The sequence below is a fragment of the Aquarana catesbeiana genome, linkage group LG10 (genome assembly GCF_042186555.1).
Source record: "Aquarana catesbeiana isolate 2022-GZ linkage group LG10, ASM4218655v1, whole genome shotgun sequence".
NCBI lineage: Eukaryota > Metazoa > Chordata > Amphibia > Anura > Ranidae > Aquarana > Aquarana catesbeiana.
The window spans coordinates 115,506,992-115,534,282 of NC_133333.1; the positions used below are offsets into that span (position 1 = coordinate 115,506,992).

At 41.6% G+C, this 27,291-nt stretch overlaps 1 protein-coding gene across 2 annotated transcripts in view; it reads right to left on the reverse strand.

The window, feature by feature from the left end:
- CEP164 (centrosomal protein 164) overlaps nt 1–27,291 on the reverse strand; it is a 276,967-nt gene that overhangs the window by 112,057 nt on the left and 137,619 nt on the right. For both annotated transcript variants that reach the window (XM_073602488.1, XM_073602489.1), the window contains 4 exons: nt 25,105–25,446; nt 23,452–23,518; nt 11,179–11,301; nt 5,749–9,374 (listed from right to left, as the gene is read on the reverse strand). In XM_073602488.1, coding sequence (XP_073458589.1) covers nt 9,284–9,374; nt 11,179–11,301; nt 23,452–23,518; nt 25,105–25,446 — 623 coding nt within the window. In that variant the 3' untranslated portion in view covers nt 5,749–9,283. The remainder of the gene's footprint in view (nt 1–5,748; nt 9,375–11,178; nt 11,302–23,451; nt 23,519–25,104; nt 25,447–27,291) is intronic.

Here is a 27,291-nt window from a genome sequence, read left to right on the forward strand (position 1 = left end):
AAAGCTTTATAAATCCTGCACTTTGAACAGCTGTAGAGAAGAGAGGGCTGCAGATAAACAGGCACAACTCATGTAAGAAGTTTCATCTCTGTGTATCACATGAGGCTATTTACTTCACTGGGTATCTGTAAGAGTTTACAACCACGTTAACTCAAAAGAGTACTTTCTAGTGCTCTTAGCCTCCTGCAAATCTCCAAATTCCTTTTTTTCTCTGCTGTGGTCTGACTTCCTGTTAGAGGAAGGCTATGTTTGTTCTACATGGTCCCACTGTTTGTAGGAACATAGCCATCCTCCCTTACTCGCTCCTGAGAATGACTAGGAACTATGGAATATGTGGTTTGTATTGTGCACAGAGCAGTACACAAGCCCACACTTAACAAGCGTTGTTCATTCCAAACAAATGGAAGTGAGGGGGAAAGTAGAGGTTCTGGAGCTCACAGAGCACATTACACAGAGGCAGAAAAACACAGTAAGAAACAATTTTATGAAAAATAGATTACAGGTTCATTGAGTAGTGGATGTGTATGGATTATTTTTGGAAAATAAGAGCCCCAGAGGGCTATACTAACACCTACTACAAGAAATATTCTGAGGTGCTCTCTAATCCCATGTGTGCCCATTTCACGGCCTTGGCCTTCGGTACGGTAATGCCCTCAGAAGCACTAATGGCGCACATTACAGTTCTCCCAAAAGAGGGGAAAGACCACACTTTGCCAGGAAATTATAGGCCTATATCACTTTTGAACACCGATATTAAGATCTTGGCCAAAATTTTGGCCAATAGACTCAAGCCAATCCTTCTGACGGTGATCCACCCTGACCAGACAGGATTTATCATGGGCAGAGAGGCTAGGGATAACTCAAATAGGGCACTCCAATTGATACATTGGGTTGAATCTCAGGGGACGACCTCCCCCTGTCTCTTGCTTTCCACTGATGCCGAGAAAGTGTTTGATAGGGTGGACTGGACCTACATGAAAACGGTGCTGACCAGACTGGACCTGGGCCCCAATATGATGGCTTGGATATCCTCTCTGTATAGCTTCCCGACTGCCAGGGTGAAGGTTAATGGGCTACTATCCGATACCTTTCCGATTAGTAATGGGACACGCCAGGGCATCTGCCTCAATAGCGATATCAGAGGCTTTAGGGTAGGCCAGACGGAACATAAGTTATCCGCCTACACAGACGACGTCCTGTTTTATGTCTCTGATCCCCTGATATCGTTACCTAACATTATGGCAGAACTGAAAGCATTTAACTTACTATCTAATTTCAAGATAAATTATAACAAGTCTGAGATTCTGTCACTAAATATTACCCCGGGATTGCGTACACAGCTGCAATCTGCTTTCTCATTTACGTGGTGCCCAACCGCCCTGAAATACTTGGGGGTATACCTGCCCACGAGTTGTTCCCGGCTTTACGAATGCAACTATACACCGCTACTTGCTACTATTAAAGTAGATCTGAAAATATGGGATAGGGCGGCATTTTCGTGGATGGGCCGAGTCAGTGTTCTCAAAATGAACGTGTTACCTTGTATATTGTTTTTCCTGCAGATGGTGCCGATTGCTCTTCCTAGGACTTTCTTCTCAACCCTCAACAGTCTGTTTATTAAATATATATGGGGTGGGAAATGTCCTCGGCTAGCTCTCCGTATGTTAAAGCGGCCCAAAACAAGGGGAGGTTTAGGGGTACCGATAGTCCGCAATTACTATGAAGCAGTAGCCTTACAACGTATTTTAGATTGGTATCATTACAAACAATGGGTGCCCCTGGACAAGTTTCTAGCAGGTCGAAACTTATCGCATGCCCCCTGGGTCCCCCGGGAACATAGAGGTCTCTCAATGCTGGTTTCTCCACTGGCTGCCCAGGCCTTGGCAACCTGGGATGCCCTGAACAGGGAGGGGAAGCTTGCACTACCGATCTCCCCCTTGGCGCCCCTAAGCGGCTTCCCCTGGTTCGCTCCTGGGGAACATCCGTCCTTTTTTCAGTCCTGGGCGGCTGATGGAGAGTCCAGATGTGGCAGATTTGTTCAGGACCATGGCCTGCTGACACTGACCGTGTTAAGGGAACGGTATGGCTCTTTCCCTATGGATGAATGGCGTTACAGACAGCTTAGGCACTTTATCAACAGTCTTCCCCAGGGAGCCCGGTCACCTACTTCAGCCTCGCCATTTGAGCGTTTATGTATGGCAGACTTGGCTATTCCCCATGCCATTTCAGTACTATATGACCTATTGTTGAACATGCATACTGGGGGGAAGCCGGGGTTCATTAGAGAAAGGGAGAGAGACCTTCAGCACATCTTCACAGAGCCTCAGCTGGAACATTTATATAGACTGACCCACTCGAGCACGGTGGATACGAAAATGCAGGAGAATAGTTATAAAATTTTGACTAAGTGGTATAGAGTACCCTCTAAGCTCACGAAGATATATCCTTCCCTTTCAGATGCCTGCTGGAGAGAATGTGGCCTCAGAGGTTCATTCCTTCACATCTGGTGGGAATGCCCTAAACTACGGCCCTTTTGGTTGGATATCCATGCCCAGATCAAGATTATTTTAGACTTGGAGCTCCCAGATTCCCCGTTGGAATCCTTGCTGCACGTTCCCACCACTCCTCTTGCCCAATAGTGCAGATCCGTACTACCCCATATGCGGCTCAGCGCTTAATCCCAATCCATTGGAAAACACCCCGTATACCTACTCGCGCTGAATGGGTGGCTTTAGTTAATCAAATTAAGGCCGCAGAGGAGTGGATGGCACAATATAAAGATAGATACGAGAAGTTTTACTCCATGTGGGCTACCTGGATAACTTATGCAAACCCTCCTGGGCTATCTGCTCAGGAGCCCTCAACGGCCGCGGCTCCCTGTTTGATGGAGCTGGGTTGGGGAGAGTGCAGGACACCGAAGAGCCAAACAGGCTCAGAGACAGTAGAACTCTGGCAGATTTGTCACAGATTACCTTAGCCTACCACGCTGACAGATGTTCTTTGGTTCTTTTCAGATTTAGGACACAGTACTATCTTATTTTATTTTTATTTTTTTTCTCTTACTTAAATGTGTTTCCCTTACCCCACTTTGTTCCATATGGTGATGGGCCCAGGGTCAAAATGTGTGGTCTCAGGTTTACCTTTCATTAGAGACACACATCCTTTATAGCGATGTACCGGATAGGGGTGATCCATTGATGTTAGAGTTCATATCATAATTATAAAATGTTGATAACAATTCCCCCAGGACGATTCCCTAAATGGTGTCTATCTCTGGGTTTTCATGTGGACCGCCTACACCCGATATGGGACCCATCATTTTATAACCTGTAATGTCATATCCTCTACTACTTCTATGTCTTGTTACATGTCTACTTGTTTGTTAACTAAAATTTTTTTCAAAATAAAGATTATATAAAAAAAAAATAAGGATACAGTGCCTTGCAAAAGTATTCACCCCCCTTGGCTTTTTACCCATTTAGTTACATTACAGCCTTTAGTTCAATGTTTTTTTAATCTGAATTATATGTGATGGATCAGAAAACAATAGTCTAAGTTGGTGAAGTAAAATTAGAAAAATATATACAGAAAACTATTTTTCAGAAATCAAAAACTGATTATTGGCATGTGCGTATGTATTCCCCCCTTTGTTATGAAGCCCATAAAAAGCTCTGGTGCAACCAATTACCTTCAGAAGCCACATAATTAGTGAAATGATGTCCACCTGTGTGCAATATAAGTGTCACAAGATCTGTTATTACATATACACACCTTTTTGAAAGGCCCTAGAGGCTGCAACACCTAAGCAAGAGGCACCACTAACCAAACACTGCCATGAAGACCAAGGAACTCTCCAAACAAGTGAGGGACAATGTTGTTGAGAGTCATGGTTAGGTTATAAAAAAAAAAAAAAAAAATCAAAATCTTTGATGATTCCTAGGAGCACCATCAAATCTATCATAACCAAATGGAAAGAACATGGCACAACAGCAAACCTGCCAAGAGACGGCCGTACACCAAAACTCAAGGACCGGGCAAGGAGGGCATTAATCAGAGAGACAGCACAGAGACCTAAGGTAACCCTGGAGGAGCTGCAGAGTTCCACAGCAGAGACTGGAGTATCTGTACATAGGACGACAATAAGCCGTACACTCCATAGAGTTGGGCTTTAGGGCAGAGTGACCAGAAGAAAGCCATTACTTTCAGCAAAAAACAAAATGGCACGTTTTGAGTTTGCAAAAAGGCATGTGGGAGACTCCCAAAATTTATGGAGGAAGGTGCTCTGGTCTGATGAGACTAAAATTTAACTTTTTGGCCAAAGAAAATGCTATGTCTGGCACAAACTCAACACATCACCCAAAGAACACCATCCCCACAATGAAACATGATGGTGGCAGCATCATGCTGTGGGGATGTTTTTCAGTAGTCGGGACTGAGAAACTGGTCAGAGTTGAGGGAAAGATGGATGGTGCTAAATACAGGGATATTCTTCAGCAAAACCTATACCACTCTGTGTGTGATTTGAGGCTAGGACGAAGGTTCACCTTCCAGCAGGACAATGACCCCAAACACACTGCTAAAGCAACACTTGAGTGGTTTAAGAGGAAACATGTAAATGTGTTGGAATGGCCTAGTCAAAGCCCAGACCTCAATCCAATAGGAAAATCTGTGGTCAGACTTAAAGATTCCTGTTCACAAGTGCAAATCATCCAACTTAAAGGAGCTGGAGTAGTTTTGCAAGGAGGAATGGGCAAAAATCCCAGGGTAAGATGTGGCAAGCTCATAGAGACTTATCCAAAGCGACTTGGAGCTGTGATAGCCGCAAAAGGTGGCTCTACAAAGTATTGACTTTAGGGGGGTGAATAGACTTTTTCTGTTATTTTGTCTTATTTCTTGTTTGCTTCACAATAAAATAAAATAAACATCTTCAAAGTTGTGGGCATATTCTGTAACTTAAATGATGCAAATCCTCAAACAATCCATGTTACTTCCCAATCCATGTTACTTCCTGGTTGTGAGGCAACAAAACACGAAAAATGCCAAGGGGGGTGAATACTTTTGCAAGGCACTGTATTATTTAGTGTCACTTTAAACCGGGAGAATAAAGCATGGAAGGCAAATTCAAACACAAGCAATATGACCTTAAGCACAGTGTGTACCATTATGAGGAATATAAAATTCCAGCAAAGTCAGATTTTTATATCTACAATATAGACATCATAACACTGTTTAGAAATTACAAAGTATACAAAAATATATGCAGAGAAACAAAAGATATTTGGAGTTTGCATAGGATCACTGAGGTCAAAGTAGCAAGTTGGTTGGATAGACTGCCCATTTCACTACTCTTGCCTTCTATTCTCTCCATTTCCCCTTTCACATGTCATAGCCCCAGTGCATCAGGGTATGTTGGTGAGCATGTAACTCTCTTCTTATCTGAACAGCCAATTACCATGCCTGAATGCTGTTATGTGGTGGAAGAAATCCTGTGTAAGCTCTGATTTTAAAAAGAGGCTCAACGTGGCCACGGGGGAGCTAATCAGGAGTACTTGTTTGCAGCGAAGGGGCCAGGCTATCGGCAAACTATTTACTTGCCTCTAAATAAGCAAATTACAGGCTTACTCTAAGGCTAGTCATACGTAGTATAACTTTTTTAAATAATTCAATAAAACTCAATATATTTGCATTTTTGGAATGATCATTGGAGAATTAATAGCTTTACACCCACAACACAACGCTGAAGCATACCTGTCAATACAGAAATATGGGAGTTACTGTTGCCGGCTTGTTATCAACTTTAGTATGGTTATCCTCATCCTTGTTTCATTAGTTGGAGACTCAAAGAAAGTAAGCAGATCAGATCAGGACATCTGGTTTCATAGTTCTGTATAAACTGGATCTGTGACTCATGAGCAATATAGTAATAAGGCAAGGATGGGAATACCAGACCTAGAGTTGGTACAGTCAACAAAAAAGTCTACAGTTTTTACATCAGAGCAACAGGTCGTGACAGCTCCCAACAAGGAAGCTACTCAGCCAATGCAAAATCATTTTTTTTTTTACATATGACACATGCATACTTTATCTTATCACACAAACAGGCATGGTTCCTGACTTTAATCTCACAATAGGAAATAAGCAGAACATTTACACTGGTTATCTAAGTTTCTCTCTTGAAGTTGCTGGTAACCCAGATTCATATACAGAACACACTCACTAGATAGCTAAAACAGACTGTAGTCATTTGATATCTTTGTGTAGGTAACTTTACCACTAACTTTACCATTAAACAAGCTCCAATGAGTTACAATAAAGTTGTGAACATATTTTCCTTCCTTGGAGGCTACTCCAAAAGTACCGTGCATTATAATCAGCAACAAGGCACAGTATAATAGTTTTAGGCACCATTGTATAGTTAAAAGTAAATATTGGGCTTCATGCATGGAAAGTTTCTGGCAAAATATGGGTCATATAGCTCAAAGCAACAGTTAGTGGTTAAAGCGGGGGTCCACCTATCTATCGTTTTTTTTTTTTGGAGTTCATTCACAAACTTTTCTTCTCATGATTATCTACTCACATGTTCTGCGTAATAAGTCCGCCTGTGTCCGATTTCGTTGTAAAGAATAACTTATAAAATTCACTGAAGGCGGTTTCCATCTTCATTGTGGGCATTTGAAGCCCACAAGCATGTATTTCCTGGATGCGGTGAATGCTGTGCTCCCAGCATTCACCGAGATGTTGTGATGACGCTGTTGCACAATGCATGCTGGGAAGCCTGAGACTAGCTCCCAGGGACTGTGGGAGGTCTGGGAGAGGCTAGAAACACGCCTACTCCCATGGGAGGAAAACCAGGAAGTGCTAAGAAGATTAGAAAAAAAAAGGTAATTACGGCGATTTACATTTTTTTACACAGCATGTCAGCATCTAGGCAAGGAAGAGAATGCATAGAGATAATGTTCAAAATTTGGGTGGAACCCCGCTTTAACACGTTGCCTCTTTTGTTATATCCCTTTATTTCGCTGGAGGAAGAGCTGACTGTATAGTGTTTTTTTAGTAAACACTGAATGGACCACCAAAGCAACACAAGTGCAAATGCACAGCATGCAGGACCTTACTGAATGTAATTTGTACTGTCATGGGTACACTTAGCTGAACTACTGCTTACATTCATTTGTCATCAATTAGCAAAGAATCGATCTAAACAATACAAATAAACATCCATGTATTGGACCCTTTGGATTGTATTTAGCTGATAAGTGAGATTTTTTTTGTGTTTGACCACAGTACACATGCTAAAATTATCTCCATTTTATATATATATAGTAAAAAAAAAAAGTAAAAGCAATATGTTATATATAAATATACATGTTGTGTAGAAAATTACATATCTACAGCAATGTACATAAACCCTTACAGTAGATACATGTAAAGCTTAGAAATACTATATTTGCATAAGACTTATATCACAGTGCAACATTTCTATTTTCTGAGCAGAGAAATCAACCATGTTTAGCGGTTGGGGCACTACTATCAGATTAATAACTGTTAAGTTTGAAACCCTTCTAAACCTTCTTGTCACACCTTAACAAGTAACCTTCTGAAAATAAAAATGGTTTATGCGCATTAATCGCTGTGTAAAATACCATCATGTTAATTAATCAAAGTCATCTGTCAATGTTAATCTCTACAGAGCCAGCTTTGTGGAATAGTTCAAAATCTTGAAATAATTTTCCACACAGCATTATAGCAGTTATACAGATAGAAAAGTTGTGGCAAAGAGTGCTGGAAATCAGTACTAGAAAGAGGTCAGCCACCCCTTAAAACATGAACACTCTTTTGTTATCATCCTGCTAAAACCAACTGCAACCATTACTTCCCACAACTAATATGCCAAATATAATGACACAAATTGTCTTTAAAAGTGACCCTTAAGCCTCTTCAGTGACTTCACGTAATCTTCCTCCTCTTCTCGATTACATAATCGAACATTACAATTTTTTTATTCTCAAATCTTTTCTTGTGGGACCCAGACCTGTACTTCCTGCTTTCTCACCTAGACGAGAATGATGTTTCCTCCCCTGCCTGAAGCCTACTGGGATACCAATATCACCTATCCCAGGAGGCTTTGGGGCAATATCTACCACACTGGGCATGGACCACTGCATGTCATCAGAAAGTCATCTGCAAGAACCAGATGTATACAGCTGACTCCTGATGACATCATCACAGAAGATGGTAGCATGTGACAAAGGAGCAGTGGATTACAACAGAGAATGCTGAATTCACTGGGCATGTTAGTATATTTTTGAGGATAACCCAGTGGACAGAGTAAGAGGAAAAATAAAAAAATAAATTACAGGGGGAGTGAAGTTTCTCCTTACCACAAAATTCAATGAGAACACACAACTTCATTACAGGGAGTTTCAGTCAGTCTGACATCAGGATCAGGGTCAGCCATTAGCAATAGCTTTGGCACTTAAAGGAATTGTAAAGATAGAAGGTTTTTTTATCTTAATGCATTCTATGCATTAGGATAAAAAACCTGTGTGTAGCAGCCTCCCCAGCACCTCCCAATTACCTACCGGAGCTCCTTCTCTCTCCAGCAATGTCCACAATCCCCTCAGCCATCCAGTACACTCCTCTTAATTGGCTAAGACAGAGCAGCGGCGCTATTTGCTCCCGTGGCTGTCAATCAAAGAGAGAGGGGGTGGGTCCAGGTTGGGGCTCCGTGTCTGAATGGATACACGGAGCTATGACTCGGCTTGAATCACAACCTGTAGCAAGCTGCTGGCTGAGGTGCACTCAAAGGAGGAAGGGGCCAGGAGCAGCAAAGAGGGACCCGAGAAGAGGAGGATCTGGGCTGCTCTGTGCAAAACCAATTACACAGAGGAGGCAAGTATAACATGTTTGTAATGTAAAAAAAAAAGTTTTAATCATATAGTGATTCTTATGTACAGACCAATAATCCTTTACGAGCGTCAACTTTTTATACTTATTTCACTTTGCTATGTGGCGGCCATAAAAACCAAGCACAACAGTTTGCTTAGTGACAGATTACCATGGCAGTCAGGGTTTCCTGGATATAACAGTTTCAACCTGATTTTTTTTTTAGTGTTTTTGGCATTCACCAGAGATTCAGAATGTCGTTAATAACCAAAGCTTTATTTTCAATCTTCTGACTCCATTTTGGTATTCCTTAATGTATCGGGTGGATTGTGTTAACAGTAGCCAAAACTTCTTTATGGTTGATTCCTCAGATGACGCAAGTCAAACTTGTTGTCTACTAGTACTGATATACTCGGATTTGGTTATTTTCATCTAGACCGAGCTGTACAAGTCCTGCTCCTGTTGAAGATCTGGATGAGCCTAGTGGCCTGTTCATTCAGTTAAGGAAAAGAAAGCAGGTAACCAATTGAAAACTACTCAATACAAACAAGCATACATGTAAATAGGACAAAACTGGGTTTAAAGTGGTTGTAAACCCTGTTACACCACTTTTACCTACAGGTAAGCCTATAACATGGCTTACCTGTAGTTACCTTGAATATCTCCTAAGCTTGTACAGTTTAGGGGATATTCAGTATATGCGCTGCTGCCGACGCCATTGGCATACTGAAGAAACAGGTCGCTGGTGCCATTTCTTCAGGAGTCATGCGCGACTGGCGGCTCCTGCATGCATGCATGGGAGTGACGTCACAGGTCACTCCCGCGAACCCGGAAGCAACTCGGGTGGAAGATGCCCACGCTGCACTCGGAAAGCCGATGCCGATCCATGGCATTGTTCTAAGGTAAGTATTTCATAATGAGCTAGTATGCGATGCATACTAGCTCATTATGCCATTGTCTTGAAGGGTTTATTTTCTGAGGTTTACAACCTCTTTAAATATTCACATTTTTTAAATAATATTACTTACACTACATAATACAGAACAACTTTAAAATAAATCAATGAAAGCCATCAGCTTTCACATAGTACATTTCTTAAAGTTACCACCAATAGCAATCAACACAGGTTTTCTATTCTTAGCTTTTACTAAACACACTAAAATATACAGTATTTTATTGGGAATATATTTATTTGTATTCTGCATTATTATTTGTACTCACAACAGTACAAACATCTGTATTCTACATATACTCCTGCTTCTAAGAGCGGTCTCCTAGTGGGCATAGATGTAGAATCCTTATGCACCTCCACACCCAATGCAAACATTTTGGAGCCCATCATGATTTTATGTCATCTACCACTTGGTACTGCTAAGGCACAGTGCAGATGGTAATGAATGGGTTTCTGAAACTCTAACAATGAACTGATTTTGTAAAGCTTTCTATAATTTATGGTGCCCCATTAAAGATAATACTGTTAACTTTGCCTTCTCATTACAAATATCCAGTATCTGGAGAGAGAGTCTAAGTGGTCAGCCCACTCTGCATTATAGGGCCACGAGAGAGTGATGTGAATCTGACATGGCTTATAGGAGCATGCAGGTTTATGCTACATTCTTGTAAAGAAAAACAATTTGGAGACATTTCATATCCATAAGTAGCATTTACAGATAGACAGTACAAAAAGAGCGAACTTCACTTTTACCTAATCTAATCAAAATTCAATCTACATCGCTGCAAATACCATACACTTTAAAGTGATTGTAAAGTCCCAAGGTTTTTTTTTTTTTATCTTCATGCATTCTATGCATGAAAGTAAAAGACATTCTGTGTGCAGCAGCTTCTCCAGCTCCCCCTAATACTTACCTGAGCCAGCAATGTGCACAAGAGCAGCAGCTCTCTGGGCTCTCTACCTCCTCATTGGCTGAGACAGCAGTGGGAGCCATTGGCTCCTGCTACAGTTAATCACAACCAGTGAGCCAATGAGGGGAGAGTGGGGGTGGCGCCAAGCTGCGCTCTGTGTCTGAATGGACAGACAGAGCAGCGGCTCAGGAGTGAGCCTGCTCGGGTGGTCCCACAGCAAGCTGCTTGCTACAAGGGCACTCAGCAGGAGGGAGGGACCAGGAACACTGGCGGTGGACCCAAGAAGAGGAGGATCAGGGCTACTCTGTGCAAATTCACTGCACAGAGCAGGTAAGTATGACATGTTTGTGATTAAAAAAAAAAAAAAAACAATCAGCTTTTAATATCATGTTAAATTACATTCAGTTGCTCATTAACAAAAAAGGATACACTTTGGGGTCATGCTTGAAGTTTTGCAGCCATTTCTTGTTGTTGTCAATCATTGCCTGAATGTTGTGTTTATCTGTGTACTTGGATTGGAGTGATGCACTCTGCATCTCTCTAAGCTGTTCCCTGTTGTTAGAGAAGAGGATTAAGTAATTAGGCAAAACACATAATATTGTAGAGATTTGGACTCCCCCATGCACAATGGATATTTTTTGCAGCTGCTTTTTAGGGGCGTCAGGCATTTTTTTACTGCCTCTAAACCCCACTACATGTTGGCCCCCATGTATGCACACATAGGCTTTTAGCAGTATCTAGTGGCAGGGGCTTTTAGAGGCAGAAAAAAACGCTTGTCACTTGTAATTACATTTGGATAAAACAAAAACTGTGTCTGTCTTCATTTCAGGCTGAAAAGAAACAAAAAACGTTAATATTTTAAAGGTGGGTGATTCTTTTCTATACCCACTGTACCTATAAATTCTGCATCTTTGAGTACAGTACAGGACACAGGCTGGTACTGTACGCACCCTGCATTATTGGCTGCTACCTTCAGGTGATTGGATACAAGCAAAACTTTTGGACACACACCTCTTGGGTGTACCTCTAAAACCATACCGCATGCCATGCGACAATGCAGAGTAAATTACCCACAGGAACAGAGGGTAAGGTGTCCTATACTGTACTCCAAGATATTTACAGGCAAGTCTAAATTCTATTCACCTTAAAGTGGTAGTAAACTCTGTTATACCACTTGTACCTTGTACATTACACAGACTTGATATTCATAGACCCTGGAACCTCCCCAAGCAATGAAATAGTAGGGTGGCTGCTGTAATGAGGGTCCGGTCTGTGAGACAGCTTGAGTAAAGGTTTTTACAAGAGAGAAAGAGGGCATGGGCCTCACTAAAGAGACATTCTCATACAAAGGGCATATGAGTGAGGCGTCTTTTACAGACAGCTTCAGCTGGTCAGGCTTTCAGCCATAAGATTCTGCACATATGGACAGAAATTAGAGACATTCTGCAAATTTGTACAATGACATGTTCTAGGGTAGGGGTGTCCCACCTTTTGACCTTCCTGGGCCACATTGGAAGAAGAGGAATCATCTTGGGTCACAGATAAAATACACTAACAACAAGGATAGCTGATAACAATCGCTGATATAGTGAGTTGCAGGATGGACACCCCTGTTCTAGGGCATTAACATTAAAAAGTAAGACAGAAGGCAGTGTTTGTAAGTGTTCTGCTATAGTTTGATCCTGAAAGACAGGATTCTGTTGAGCATTCACTCTCATAGTCCAATAAGCTGTGGTTTGGCAAAAATAGATTGTACTAATAGCTGTTGTTTAGGGGTGGACCTGTGAGTGTAAAAAGAGCTTTTATGCAGTTTGCAGAATTATTAAATGAAGGAACAACTTCTAGGCCCCTTTCCCACAGGGCGGACTCCGATTTGATCAGCAGGGGATCTGACCTCTGACTCCCTGCTGGCCACAGCAGAGAGCGTGAATGATGGTCCGTGTCCGCGCAGAGTGGACAAGGACAGAGCCTGCTTTGCTCTATGGGTGGACGGGTGTAAACAGACTCCACTGTCCGTTTACACCAAACTGCTGTCTGATCCAATCCAAGCATGCGGGCTAACTGTCGAAAAAAATCAATGTACCACACTCTGTGTGGACAATTTGAAGCCATGAGAATAAATGGAATGCTCTTTGAAGCAGACAAGCCAGTAGCTTCAGCCGAGAAAAGGCACAGATCAGGGCATATTGATCCCACAACACTACCAGGGAGTATGCTGCATTTGCAGTCGGGTCCGTTTTTCTGGAGACAAATTTTTCCAACTTACTGAACCAAGATGTTAGCAGAACCATACTTGGTGTCCCCCAATGCAGACAAATGTCCTGGAACACCTAATAGAGAGATAATTTCCCCAGATCCGGAGGTTGTCTTCTGAGAAAATCTACCTGACAGTTCTTCACTCTAGGAATGTGCACAATAGAAATGGCTGGAATTTGAAGCTCTAACCAAGACAGGACAGAACTACTTCAAAAAGGTGGATACCAGCAATCCCATGCACTAAGCTGTAGCTTCCCATTGAAGACCAACATCCGGATTGAAGTTGACAAATTTGAGGCAGTTTCTTCAACTTCTTCTTTGGCAGGAAGGTTGTGGTCTGAAAGGTAACTAGGAAAAGGCCTAAGTATTCCAAGCGATTTGACCGAACCAGGGATTATTTCTCGATGTTCAGGATCCATCCAAAGTTCTGCAAATCCATATTGCGATTGACACATTGAAGACCAAAGTCAGGGAGGTCTGTTCGTGTAGCAGCAGATCATTCAGATATCTGATGATTGCAATAAGATGAAGAAGGCCTTGAACTAATGCAAGGGACTTTGTGAACAATCTCAGGGCTGAGTCAAGGTCAAAAGGAAGGGCCACATACTGGTATGGCTGTTGCCCCAAGTAAAGCAAAAAAATTGGTGGTGAGCTGGTAAAAAGGAAATCTGTAAATCTGCATCCTTTACGTTGATGGATGCTAATAAGTCTCTGCGATTAAGGGAGGCAATAACTGACCTGATGGACTCCATCCAAAACTTTTGATGGTGAACAAAGGCATTAAACCTCAACATGTCAGAAAACAAAAACAGAATCACTGAGCTGGAAAAAGTATCACTCCCCTCCTAAAAATGACTTGTAAACTTAATCAGGTGTAGCTAATCACTTTCTCAATGGCACACAAAGGCATTTGACTTTCAAATGTGATCATTTTGATTGACTCAGCATGAAATGAGCTTTCCTGGAGTATTTCAGTCCCTGATGGTGCACCTGAAGCAAACAACTATGGGTGGCAAGGCAATGTCAAAAGATCTCCGGGATAAAGTTGTGGACAGGCAAGAGTCAGGAGATGGATACAAAAAAAATCCAATGCCTAGAAGCACAGTGAAGTCTATTATTAAGAAGTGGAAGGTATTTGGTACAACACACACCCTCCCTGGATCAGGAAGTCACTCCAAACTGGATGAAAGAGCCAGGAGGAAATTGGTCAGAGAGGCTACCAAGAGGCCTACAGCAACTCTGAAGCAGTTGCAGGAATTTATGACAAAGAGTGGTTATTGTGTGCATGTGACAACAATATCACAAATTCTCCACAAATGTGGCTTGTATGGGAGGGTTGCAAGAAAAAAAGCCACTCCTCAAGAAAGACCACATGCAGTCACAACGGAGTTGTGCCAAAACGCACCTTAACCATGGCACTGTGTCACTTTAACTGACAATTGCGCGGTCGTGCAATGTTGTACCCAAACAAAATTTATGTTCTTTTTTCCCCACAAATAGAGCTTTCTTTTGGTGGTATTTGATCACCTCTGCGGTTTTTATTTTTTGCGAAAAGTGTGACAATTTTGAAAAAAAAAACACAGTATTTTGTACTTTTTGCTATAATAAATATCCCCCCCAAAAAATAAAAAAATTTCTTCATCACTTTAGGCCGATATTTATTCTTCTACATATTTTTGGTAAAAAAAAAAAATAAATAAAAAAAAAGGCAATAAGCGTATATTGATTGGTTTGCGCAAAAGTTATAGCGTCTACAAAATAGAGGATAGATTTATGGCATTTTTATTATTATTATTTTTTTTTAACTAGTAATGGCGGTGATCTGCAATTTTTGTCGGGACTGCAACATTGTGACGGACACATCAGACACTTTTGACACTTTTTTGGGACCAGAGACATTTATACAGCGATCAGAGATAAAAATAGCCACTGATTACTGTATAAATGTCACTGGCAGGGAAGGGGTTAACATTAGGGGCGATCAAGGGGTTAAGTGTGTTCCCTCAGTGTGTTTCTAACTGTGGGGGGAATGTGGCTGACTAGAGGAGGAGACCGATCGTTGTTCCTACTTAGTAGGAACACACGATCTGTCGTCTCCCCTGACAGAACCGGGATTTGTGTGTTTACATACACAAATCCCAGTTCTTGCTCTGTCACGAGCGTTCGCAGGAAGCCCGGCGGTCATCGCACCCACCAGGCACACGCATCGGCTCCGGGGACACACTGCGGGCGCGCACACGCCTGCTACGTCTTAAAGAGTCGACATACAGCTACCCAGGGGAGCCAAGTCGGAAAGCGGTAAAAGTTTCGGATTTCACATGGAAAAAGGTGTTATGGTTAGATGAGACTAATTGAATTATTTGGCCTCAATACCAAGCTATATGTCTGGCGTAAATCCAGCAGAGCTCACCACCCAAATGATACCATTCCTACAGTAAAGCATGGAGGTGGTAATATCCTGTTATGGGGGTGTTTCTCTGCAGCAGGGACTGGAGCACTTTTCAGGGTAGAAAGAAAAATGGATGGGGCAAAATACCCACAAATTCTTGAGGAAAATCTGCTGCCCTCTGCCAGAAAGTTGGCAATGGGAAGAAGGTTTACCTTCCAACATGACAATGACCCAAAGCACACAGCAAAAATGACTGCACAATGGTTGAAGGAGAAAAAGGTGAATGTCCTTGCATGGCCTAGTTAGAGCCCAGGCTTAAACCCCATTGTAAATCTATGGAATGATTTGACGCTGCAGTCCACCAACAGTCACCATCAAATGTAATTGAACTTGAGCAGTTCTGCAAAGAAGAGTGCAAATATTGCAAAGTTTAGATGTGCAAAGTTAGTAGAGACATAGCCCAACAGACTAATGGCTGTGATTAAAGCAAAGAGTGGTTCAACAAAATACTGACACAGGGGGGTGATTCTTTTTCCAACTCAGATTCTGTTTTTGAATTTTCCCTGCATGTTGGTGTTATATCTTTCACTTGGATGTTATAAGTTGCACTGAGTAAATACAGGAAGATAAAACAAAAACTGTGTCTGTCTTAATTTCAGACTGCAAAGCAACAAAATGTGGGGTGATTCTTTTCTACATCCACTGCATGTGTATGTTAGTTGTTGTATGTACCCATAGTCCAGCCCAAAAACAATAAATGTGCATGTTGCTTTTTTTTCCCCTAATCCTACCTAAAACACACTGTAGCTGACACTGATACTAACTTAAAAAAATGTTGTTTTTTTTAAATCCTGCCCAAAATATACTGAGCATGACCTTTGACCTGAAAACTAACTCTGGCACTCACCTAGATCTAACCTTGATCTAGCTACTTTTTATTATTTCATTTATTTTACACACAGTTTTTTTTCTCTCTGCAAGGAGACAGAGATACAATGTATCTTTCCTCTCCGGGGAGAGGGAGAGGGAGAGGGAGAGGGAGAGGGAGAGGGAGAGGGAGAGGGAGAGGGAGAGGGAGAGGGAGAGGGAGAGGGAGAGGGAGAGGGAGAGGGAGAGGGAGAGGGAGAGAGAGAGAGAGAGAGAGAGAGAGAGAGAGAGAGAGAGAGAGAGAGGGCGGGCTTCACAGTGACTGATCACTGTGATAGCCAACAGATACGCATATATGTGGCCCCACGGAAAAAAGCCCAGTCCAGTGGGGCCGCATATATGGATACTGTTCGCGTAAAGGGGTTAAGAAATGAGCAATCCAAACCCCCTAGGAGTCCTCACAGATCTGAGCTGGAGATGGTGCATTAGGGGTTCATTAGCAGCAATGGTGTAAGTTGGGAGAGGTTATAGCTTTTAGGGGAATGGTATTCAGTTTCTAAATATCTAGTGTCCATTGCTCCTGAAGGCAGCAGTATATTTGCATTGGCTTCAGCATTCCCCAATGGCCACAATGTGCAGACGCATGGTGATTGCATGCTTACACAGTGTATATCAAGCACTTATTTTAGTAAGGGACATGTGAAATCTTCTCAAAGAGGGAAGGTTTTCAATGTAGCTTCACACTGCATCAGGAGAAACGGAATTAGATAATCCCTTTGGTTGGGCCCTTAGACTATCACAAACAAGGGGGGCGTGGCTTGGCGCGCGGCAGAGATGGACGCTTAACACAGGAGCTCCGGTAATACAGCAGCCTGAGCCCGTCTCTTTGCACCGACAGCACCTGATAATGAGCAGGAGGTATCTGGGGACACCCCGCACAAGCTCCCGCAGTTTAGCGGCAGCTTACAAAGGAAGGAACATATCGGATTTATTCCGAAATTCCCCGGCAGAACGGATCAGCATGTCGGGATCCAAGATGGTGACGCCGCGTGTGGAGGAGGACTACAGCGAGGATTCTCAATCCATGGCAGACGACGCTGGTAGGAACACTCCTCACCCTGACCTACCACTCACTTACGCTGGCATGTCAGGCTTTGCAGCCGACATTAAAGCAACCTTTTCTGCAGCAATCACAGACCTAAAGTCCAGCATGATAATCCTCACAGACAAGAGCCAGAGGCCCTGATAACATGCCGCCACGGGATATCATTTGCTGCTTACAAAACTTTTCTCTAAAAGAGGACATTATGCGTAGAGCACGCAGAAACGATCAAATCATCTTTAATGGTGAGACTATAATGCTCTTTCATGACCTCTCACAGATAACTCTGAAGAATCGCAGAGCTCTGCGGCCACTACTCGATAAACTAAGAGAAAAGGACATTCGATACACGTGGCGCTTCCCGTTTGCACTACTGGTGAACCACAACGGCAGACAACATACACTACGCTCGCCGGAAGATCTCCCGGATTTTTGCCAAGCACTTCAATTGGATCTCGTGGAATTACCAGAATGATATCAGGAGTTCTTGCTACCTCCCCTGGAGAAGTCACAACCAAGGTCACCACTTGCTTCTCCAGACAAGCGACATTTAAAAAAGATGAAATCATCACGCCCTGGTGGTTCTCAAGCTGGAACTCCTAACAACAGACCTCACTCTTCCAGGGGACTGGAAGATGTCTGAAGACCCCTCATCATGAATATCATTTAGCTGGCCAGTCCGTAAGTAACACTTATACATGACAAAGCCACCCTTGCCAGCTCTACAACATTCCACCACAATGATTCCAAAACTGCCAGTTAGGAGTCGTTCTGATGAAAAAGACTCGCCACCCATTTTGAACCCAATTCATCTCTAGATCTGTCTCATTGACTTATAAAAATCAAGATGAATCATCTTGGAGCTGTCACTCCCAAGACTTCCACAATTCATATTGACTATGATACTTATGAGTTGGGGTTTAAAGAACATTATAATCGTAGGGATGATGGCAGAAATGGGAAGACTTAAGTTGGTAATGTTAGATAAGTTGACACACCAAGATGTAGGGATTATACTGATATTAGAGATGAAGATGGGTAACAACAACACTTTAAATTCCTTCCCACGCACATCTTTGCATGGAGATGTCGGGTGATAGGCCCCGTTTAAGGGGGAAACTCGCGATCTCCATGCAACAAAGTGACATTTTCATATAAGATGAAGTTATTATTTCTCTTGTTCAGGTTTAGTTCTCTACAATTGGAGCCCACAGATTCCTACGTTAAGCATCTTAGGTGCAAAGATGACTAATACAACTATAGTATTATTTACATGGGCTGTTACCGGTTTTCGCTCTAGTAGCAAGAGTTGTTTTATTAATACATTTAACCTTGTATATCTGATAATCCGGGCAGTCATCCACTGCTTCCAACAAGTGCTCCCTAGCGGGGAGGATTTATCCCGCAGAGGAGTACTAATTTAAATTACTTACCTTGGACCTACTTGGTAACCAGGGAGAACACAGTATATCTTACTCTCTTTTCTTATTCTCTTTCTTGATCTCACCTCTACTTTTTTCTACTATCTCATTCCCCCCTTTTTTTTTTTTGAACTGAAAAGTGCATTGGGTGATCGTAATTCATAGCTAAGATACTAACGGTAATTAAGCTTTATTTCTAGATCCTGATCTACCAGCTCTCTCTGAGTCCACAAGATGGCGTACTCATCCCTGGGGCATGCACCCACAGTGATTTCTCATAACACAAAAGGTCTAAACATTCCTGAAAAATGCACTGCTCTACTAAAAGAACTCAAAAAAGGTAAGCCCAAATTTGTATTTTTACAAGAGACCCATTTCCAGACCCAAAAAGTTCCCAAACTGACTGACTCCTTTTTCACGCAAACTTACCATGCAACCAATAACCTGGCCAAATCCAAGGGAGTGTCTATACTTATTAGTAGAGACGCTTCCTTTGAAGTCACAGATAAACTCATTGACCCAGAGGGTAGGTTTTTATTCCTGAAGGGTAACTGTTCGGGTACCCCCATGACTCTAGCCAACGTATATTTCCCCAATACAGCACACGTAACGTTTTGTAAACGCATGCTTGACAAACTCCAAGAATTTAGCTCAGGATGCCTTATTTTAGGAGGAAACTTCAATGTGCCATTAAACCCTCTAATTGATACATCTACCGGCAAAACTTATATCACATACAAAATCCTTAAAAAGATCAAAACACTACTCCATTCCCTACAATTAGTCGATTCTTGGAGATTTTTGCATCCCGATGACAAAGAGTACACTTTTTATTCAATACCACATAACAGATATTCAAGAATAGATTACATCTTTATTACACAAAAAGATCTAGACAAGATCTCGGAAGCAAATATAGGGATACAAATGCTATCAGACCATGCCCCTACATCACTTACTCTAAACCTAGCTGAACCTCCTCCAAAAACTAACCAATGGAGATTGAATTCAGCTTTACTGACAGACCCAATTTTACTACCGCAAATTGCCAAGGCGCTGAAAGATTACTTTGCTTACAACACCACACCTGAAGTAAACCCCCTGACAATATGGGAGGCCCATAAATGCACAATAAGAGGAGACCTCATTCGAGCAGGTTCCCAACGTAAAAAAGAAAGAGATAAACAAATTAAACATTTGACAGAGAAAATTCGTAGCCTAGAAACTTTACATAAACAATCCCTGACAGAACAATCAGCAACAGAACTTCTAGAAAACAGGAAAGCATTACAACAGATTTATGACACACGGTCTAAAAGATTTCTATTCTTCAGGAAAAAAATGTATTACGAACATGGTAACAAAACAGGCAAATTTTTAGCGAGAGCCCTGAAAACCACAAGAACACAACAAAATATCTCAGGCATACGAACAAAGGAGGGAAAAATGGACATTACCACCAAACAAATCGCACACCACTTCCACAAGTATTACACGGCCTTATATAATTTACCTGATTCAAAAAAATCTAACAAGACCCAGGGAACAAGACAACAAATTATTCAAAACTACCTTAAAGAATCCAATTTACCTACTCTGACAGCAGAAGACGTAATCCTATTAGAAAAACCCATAGAAGCCACAAAACTACAACAAACGATCAAAGACCTTAAACCAGGGAAATGCCCGGGCCCAGACGACTTCACAGCCATATACTATAAAACGTTCCAGACTACTCTGCTCGGGCCGCTACTGAGAGATCTGAACTACATGTCACAACCTAGGGAGATTCCGCCAAATTTTCTAGCAGCACACATTACAATTCTTCCCAAGCCAAACAAAGACACAGCAGAGTGCGCCAGCTACAGGCCAATTTCACTTTTAAATTTAGACGTGAAATTGATGTAAAAAATAATAGCCAATAGATTGAAGCCTTTACTTCACAATCTGAGCAAGCAGGTTTCATGCCTGGCAGAGAAACCAGAGATAATGTCATAAAAGCGCTTAACTTGATTCACGCTACCAGAAAGGAGCACATCGAAGGCCTTCTCCTGTCAACTGATGCGGAGAAGGCCTTCGATCGGGTGGCCTGGGATTTTATGCTGGAGACATGCAGGTATATTGGCTTGGGAAATCATATGATGACATGGATCTCTTCTCTCTACAACAATCCCACAGCACAACTCAAAATTAATGGATCACTTTCAGAAACAGTAAAAATCAGAAATGGTACGAGACAGGGGTGTCCCCTCTCACCACTTTTATTTATTCTAACACTAGAACCATTCATTAGACGGATTGTAGCAGAGAAAGCAATAAACGGTTTTAAAATAGCTGGGAAAGAGTTCAAAGTAGCGGCCTACACGGATGACTTGTTATTTTTTATATCTGACCCCCATATTTCACTCCCTACACTATTGAAAGAATTTTCTTTATTCGGTTATCTCTCCAACCTAAACATTAACTATTCCAAGTCCGAAGCGATGAACATTAACATCCCTACGAATAAAATAGAAGCTATTAAATCCAACTGCCCCTTTAAATGGGAAAATTCAGCGCTTAAATACCTAGGGGTTTGGCTGACTCCCCAGCTTTCCCAAATTTATGAACGCAATTTTACCCCCCTACTAAAGTCAATTTGCTTGGATCTCCAAAACTGGCATGCGAAAGGATTTTCGTGGTTTGGACGTATTGCTATATGTAAAATGACTATACTACCAAGAGTCCTGTACCTATTTAGAAACCTACCAATAAAGGTCCCCCAAAGTTTCTTTAAAGCCTTAAATGCAACCCAAATGAAATTTATATGGGCCCACAAAAAACCCAGAATCCGTTGCACAGTACTCACACAATCTAAAGAGAAAGGAGGGATGGGTATCCCAGACTTTCGTGCTTACTACTTAGCAGCACATGTCACAAGGATAGTTGACTGGCACTGTCATCACAAAACTAAAGACTGGGTAGAGCTGGAGGAAGTAATGAATCAAACGCCCATTAGGTTTTCTCCATGGATCCCATGGACTAGCCTTTCGGCAGAAATGAAGTCACACCCTCTCATAGGCACCACCCTAGCAATCTTTCATAAACTAACCACTCTCACAAACTTCTCCTCTCACTTAAGCCCACTCTCCCCATTGCAAGATAGCCCTGACTTTTTACCAGGTGTTAAAAACCGCTTCCTACGGTCTAAGAATGCGAACAGAACACTACTAGCCACAGACTGCTTCTATAACCAAGATTTCAGAAACTTAACTGACTTGAAAGCAGAAAATAACATTCCAGACCTACCTTTATGGACTTACTTTCAATGCCGAAGCTATCTTAATCAAACAGGAAAAAAAATCAACTTTAGTAGACCAATGACAGACTTAGAAGTGGCCTGTAAGACAGGAGAACCGATTCCCAAAACGACCTCCTTAGCTTACAAATGGATACAAAAAGGAGCAAGTGCAGATGACCTTGTATTCAGAGAGAGCTGGTCGAAAGCATTGGGTATATCATTGTCAGATGAACAATGGAGAAAAGCGTGCATTTTTGCCCATAAATGCTCACTAAGTACAAGCACTCAGGAAACAGCGTATAAATTGCTTACTCAATGGTATGCCACACCAGTAAAACTACACTCTTGGTTTCCAGACTATCCTGACACATCTTGGCGTTGCCATAAAGAAAAGGGAACCCTGCCACACATTTGGTGGCAGTGTCCTGTGCTAAAAACTTATTGGTCAGAGGTTAGGGAGAATATTCTCCAAATCACAGAGACATCATTAACACTAGACGTGGCGGGGTGTCTCCTCCATGTCACAGACTTTCCTATTAAAAAGTACAAACATTCACTTTCTAAACACTTACTGAATGCTGCAAAAGCTCTGATCCCACTCCACTGGAAATCCACAAAAATACCAAATATTAGAGATTGGCTCAATAAGATTTCAGAGATACATGAGATGGAGGAGACCATTGTCCAGGCAGGAGAAAATGTTGAGCTTTTCCACAAGACATGGAATCCTTGGATTATTTTCAGATACTCTCAGAAATACTCAAATTTAATGAACCCAAGTTAAAGAGTTTAAACTTCATAGTTGGATCATGCACAGATTATTTACTTTCTTAACGAATAATAACTGTTGTTATCTACTATATCTGAATGTATGCCACGATAGAACTAAAATCTGGAAAAGAATATACAACATGAGATATAGGGGTCTTATACTGCTTATATGTATGCTATGGATCGCTTTCTACTCTTTCTATTTTCAAACTACCTTCTCTTCTTAATAGCTAAACAACATAATGCGAAACTTTGCGACATTATTAAACTTGCACTTATTCAGGGACGCAAGTTCCTACATTGGAAAACAATTTAAATGTACAAAATTGTTAAAGTCATTGTTGACTCATATGTATATTCTATATATGTTTTTCTTCTTTTTGTTTTAAGATGGAGCTGCGTCTCCATAGTTGCATTATTCTCATTTCAATAAACTTTGATGGTAAAAAGACTATCACAAACAAAACTTGGGCAGGAATGTATAGCAAAACAGTCCAGTGGTTAAAAAATATACATGCAGAAAGTTCCTCATTTGTTATAGTTCAATCTAAAATTTCCACAGCCGCTTTCAGAATTAAATCATGCATGTGCGAAAAATGTGATTAATCTTACTCACCCTGCAGAAACATATCCAAATGTATTTTCTGAGCTTAGAGACTGGTCACTGAGGAAAGTAGAACACCCTGAAAAATAGCATAACAATTAGAGAAATTACCGAAAGGGGAACTTCTTTGTCATGTCACTGTGTACAAAAAAAAAAAAAAAAACGCTGAAATTTCTGGCAAGATTTTTATTAGTGAATGATGCTATTGTACTATTATGCTAGTGTAATAGGCTACAGATATTCTATAGAATCTCAATTTACAGTGGCAGCACTTACGGAATTACAGAATGAAACAGAGGTATCTATGACACAATAAAAATCATTATATCATAAAAATTGTATTACTTTGTGAAATAATGTATATTTGTTTTTTTTCTTATTTTTTTAAAGCACTTGTCTTGGCAAAGTGGAAACTGTAGTTTTCTTATTATACAGATAAAAGGCAAGATAATAAACTGGTAACTTTGAAGAAAAGATGCTAAAGCTGCAGCCTTTATTTCAGATATAATGATGTGGGCTTTGATAATGATCCAGTGCTCATAAGATGATGATGTATTAGTACGGAAAAGCACAAAGATCATTACTGCAATCTAACTGGTAATATTTCACTTTTTATCCATATATGACTGTACTTAATGTCTGAGTGCCAAGGTCTGGTTGCTATAGACAACTGAATATGATGGCTTTTTGCACTACCTATCAACCACATCAAGGTCCAAGCAGTACTGAAGGGGACATACCCCGAAAGCTTGTCCTGAAAAATTGTATGTTAGTGCAAATAAAAAAAGTATCACGGACAGTACTCAATTTTCTCTAAATTAACTTGAAAATTGGACACTAATGTGCACTTAAATATTATCATGAGGGAGACGATCTTTTGCATTGCTTGTTATGCCCTGTACACACAATTGGATTTTCCGATGGAAAATGCGTGATAGGACCTTGTTGTCGGAAATTCTGACCGTGTGTAGGCTCCATCACACATTTTCCAAAGGAATTTCCGACACACAAAGTTTGAGAGCTGGCTATAAAATTTCCAACAACAAAACCCGTTGTCGGAAATTCCGATCCAGTGTACACAATTCGGACTCATAAAATGCCATGCATGCTCGGAATCAAGCAGAAGAGCAGCACTGGCTATTGAATTTCATTTTTCTCGGCTCGTCGTACGTGTTGTACGTCACCGCGTTCTTGACGTTTGGAATTTCCAACCAACTTTGTGTGACCGTGTGTATGCAAGACTAGTTTGAGCCAACATCTGTCGGAAAAAATCCCATGGATTTTGTTGTGGGAAAATCCTATCATGTGTACAGGGCATTAGGGTGTGAACTTCTACAACATCCCTCAAAGATAATAATATCTCACACTGAACTCATAGAATATTGGATTTAATTTAATGCCATATTCATTATCCCCTCTGAAAATTATATTTCTAAATATGCAAAACAAACTTTTTATAGCTGGTTTGACCACTGCAGGGGAAATCAACCTTTGTTGCAGGGAGACAACTCCAGCATTCACTATATTTGTGGTATAAGAAAAAAATGTCATATTCAACTATAATTGTTATAGGAGTTTACATATTGTTTCATTATTCAAAAAAGCACATAAGACCTTTAAAAAAGAAAGGGCACACGTACGACATAATAAAATGTATTGCCTCACCTGGAAAATACTTCTGCCACTTCTCCATCATAAGAGCATTTACTGACTGAGTCGCAGAGGAGGAGGCTGAAACACTGGAGGGGACCGGAGCCTTCCATGTACATGGAGAAGCTGGGTGGAGGCCCATTCGCCGGTCCATTTTAGACATGGATATATAAGCAGATAAAGGGATGCTTGGAGTTGAAGAAAGCTTGTTCTCTGAATAAAGCCCTGACCTAGGTTCAGACATGACTGGATTTAGTGATGACAAAACACCATTAAGCTCAGCTGTGATATGATACAATGACTGAGTAAGATGCTTCACTTTCATTGGAAGAGAGTCCCGAGATCCGAACATCTCACCTGCAGACATTAGAGAAGGATAGAAAAGAAGATGAAGTAAAAAAAAAAAAAAAAAAAAATGAATGAGCAATTAGATTTATAGTAACTTTAAGAGAAGTTAAGGAACACAATATCAAAATACATACAATAAACTGGATCAGTACATGTATGACATCTGTTCATCCTCAAACCTATACTGAAATGTTAAAGTGGAATTCCAGTTAAAAATAAAAAAACACCCTTTATTTAGAATATATAAAATGTTTATATTATGCCATTTTGGAATTGCTAAAGTTATGATTTGAAACGGTCTAATCTAGACATTCAGTAATTCTCATCTGCTTCACCAACATAAGTGTTTAAGTCTAAATAAGGCTTTTTGCAGGTAAATCAGTTTATATATGCATATGACAGCTGTGTATTCAGGCTAATGTTCTACTTTAACTCTTTACACAAGAATTTTGAAGGCAGCACACTTGATTGATTATTCTACCCACTTGCCCTTCCCTTAATTTGTACTCTCAGGCCGGGTTCACACTAGTACGACATGACAGTCGTACCACTTTGGATCCGACTTTGCCCTGCGACTTGAAGTCCGACATGCTTCCGACTTCAATGAACAGGGATCCGCCTTTGATCCGCGACAATACCAGGCACTGTGTCTGGTATGAGTCTTTAGGGAGAACTCCACGCCAAATTTAAAAAAAAAAAAAAAACCGGCATGGGTTCCCCCTCCAAGAGCATACCAGGCCCTTCGGTCTGGTATGGATTTTCAGGGGAACCCCCACGTCGAAAAAAACGGCATTGGGATCCCCCCCAATATCCATACCAGACCCTTATCCGAGCACACAGCCCGGCAGATCAGGAAAGGGGGTGGGGGCGAGTGAGCAATCCCCCGTCCTGAAGCGTACCAGGCTGCATGCCCTCAAAATGAGGGGGTGGGTGCTTTGGGGCGGGAAGGGGGGCCCTGCCCACCCCAGCCCAAAACACCTTGTCCCCATTTTGATGAGGACATGGGCCTCTTCCCGACAACCCTGGCCGTTGGTTGTCGGGGTCTGTGGGCGGGGGGCTTATCAGAATCTGGAAGCCCCCTTTAACAAGCCCCCCTTAAATTCTTGACTTAATCAAGCTTGCCATCACCCAGGTAAAAACCAACTGCTATAATGTGAAGACTCCTGTAGCATGCACATCTGTCATGATTAAAGGAGGCGGGCATACACTTCTATAGAATTACCGTATTTATTGGCGAAGAACATGTACTTTTTCCCCCTTACAATAGGGGGAAAATTGTGTGTGTGTGTGTTATATGCCCATATAGGCTGCCGAAGAGGGGAGGAGCGCTGCCGAAATAGAGCCGGATCTCCTGCGTACTTGGCTCGGCTCGCAGTCACGCTCAGTCCCACCCCCTGGACATCTCCTAGCATTGACATCCCGCCATTGGACCAGCGTTATGTCCATCATAGGCCAGGGGGGCGGGACTGGGCGTGACGCTGAGCCGAGTACACAGGAGATCCGGCTCTATTTCGGCAGCACTCGTCCCCTCCTTCCCCTCGGCAAGGCTGCAGATGGACACTGATCAAGCTGCAGTGAAGCTGCAGATGCGCACTAATCAGGAAGCATTGATGCTCTGACTATTATTTTGCTTCAAAGTGGTTTATTTAAAAAAAAAAAGTTATTTTTCCTGATACTTCCCTTTTAAATTGGGGTGCGTGTTATACGCCGACGTGTGTTATACGCCAATAAATACGGTATATATTTTAATTTAACCAGAAAAGGATGGATCATTTCAAATCTGTGAACATATTATACTTGAGTGGCTGAGAAGATTGTTGCTTGTGATTATTAGGTAACCATGAAGAAACTGTG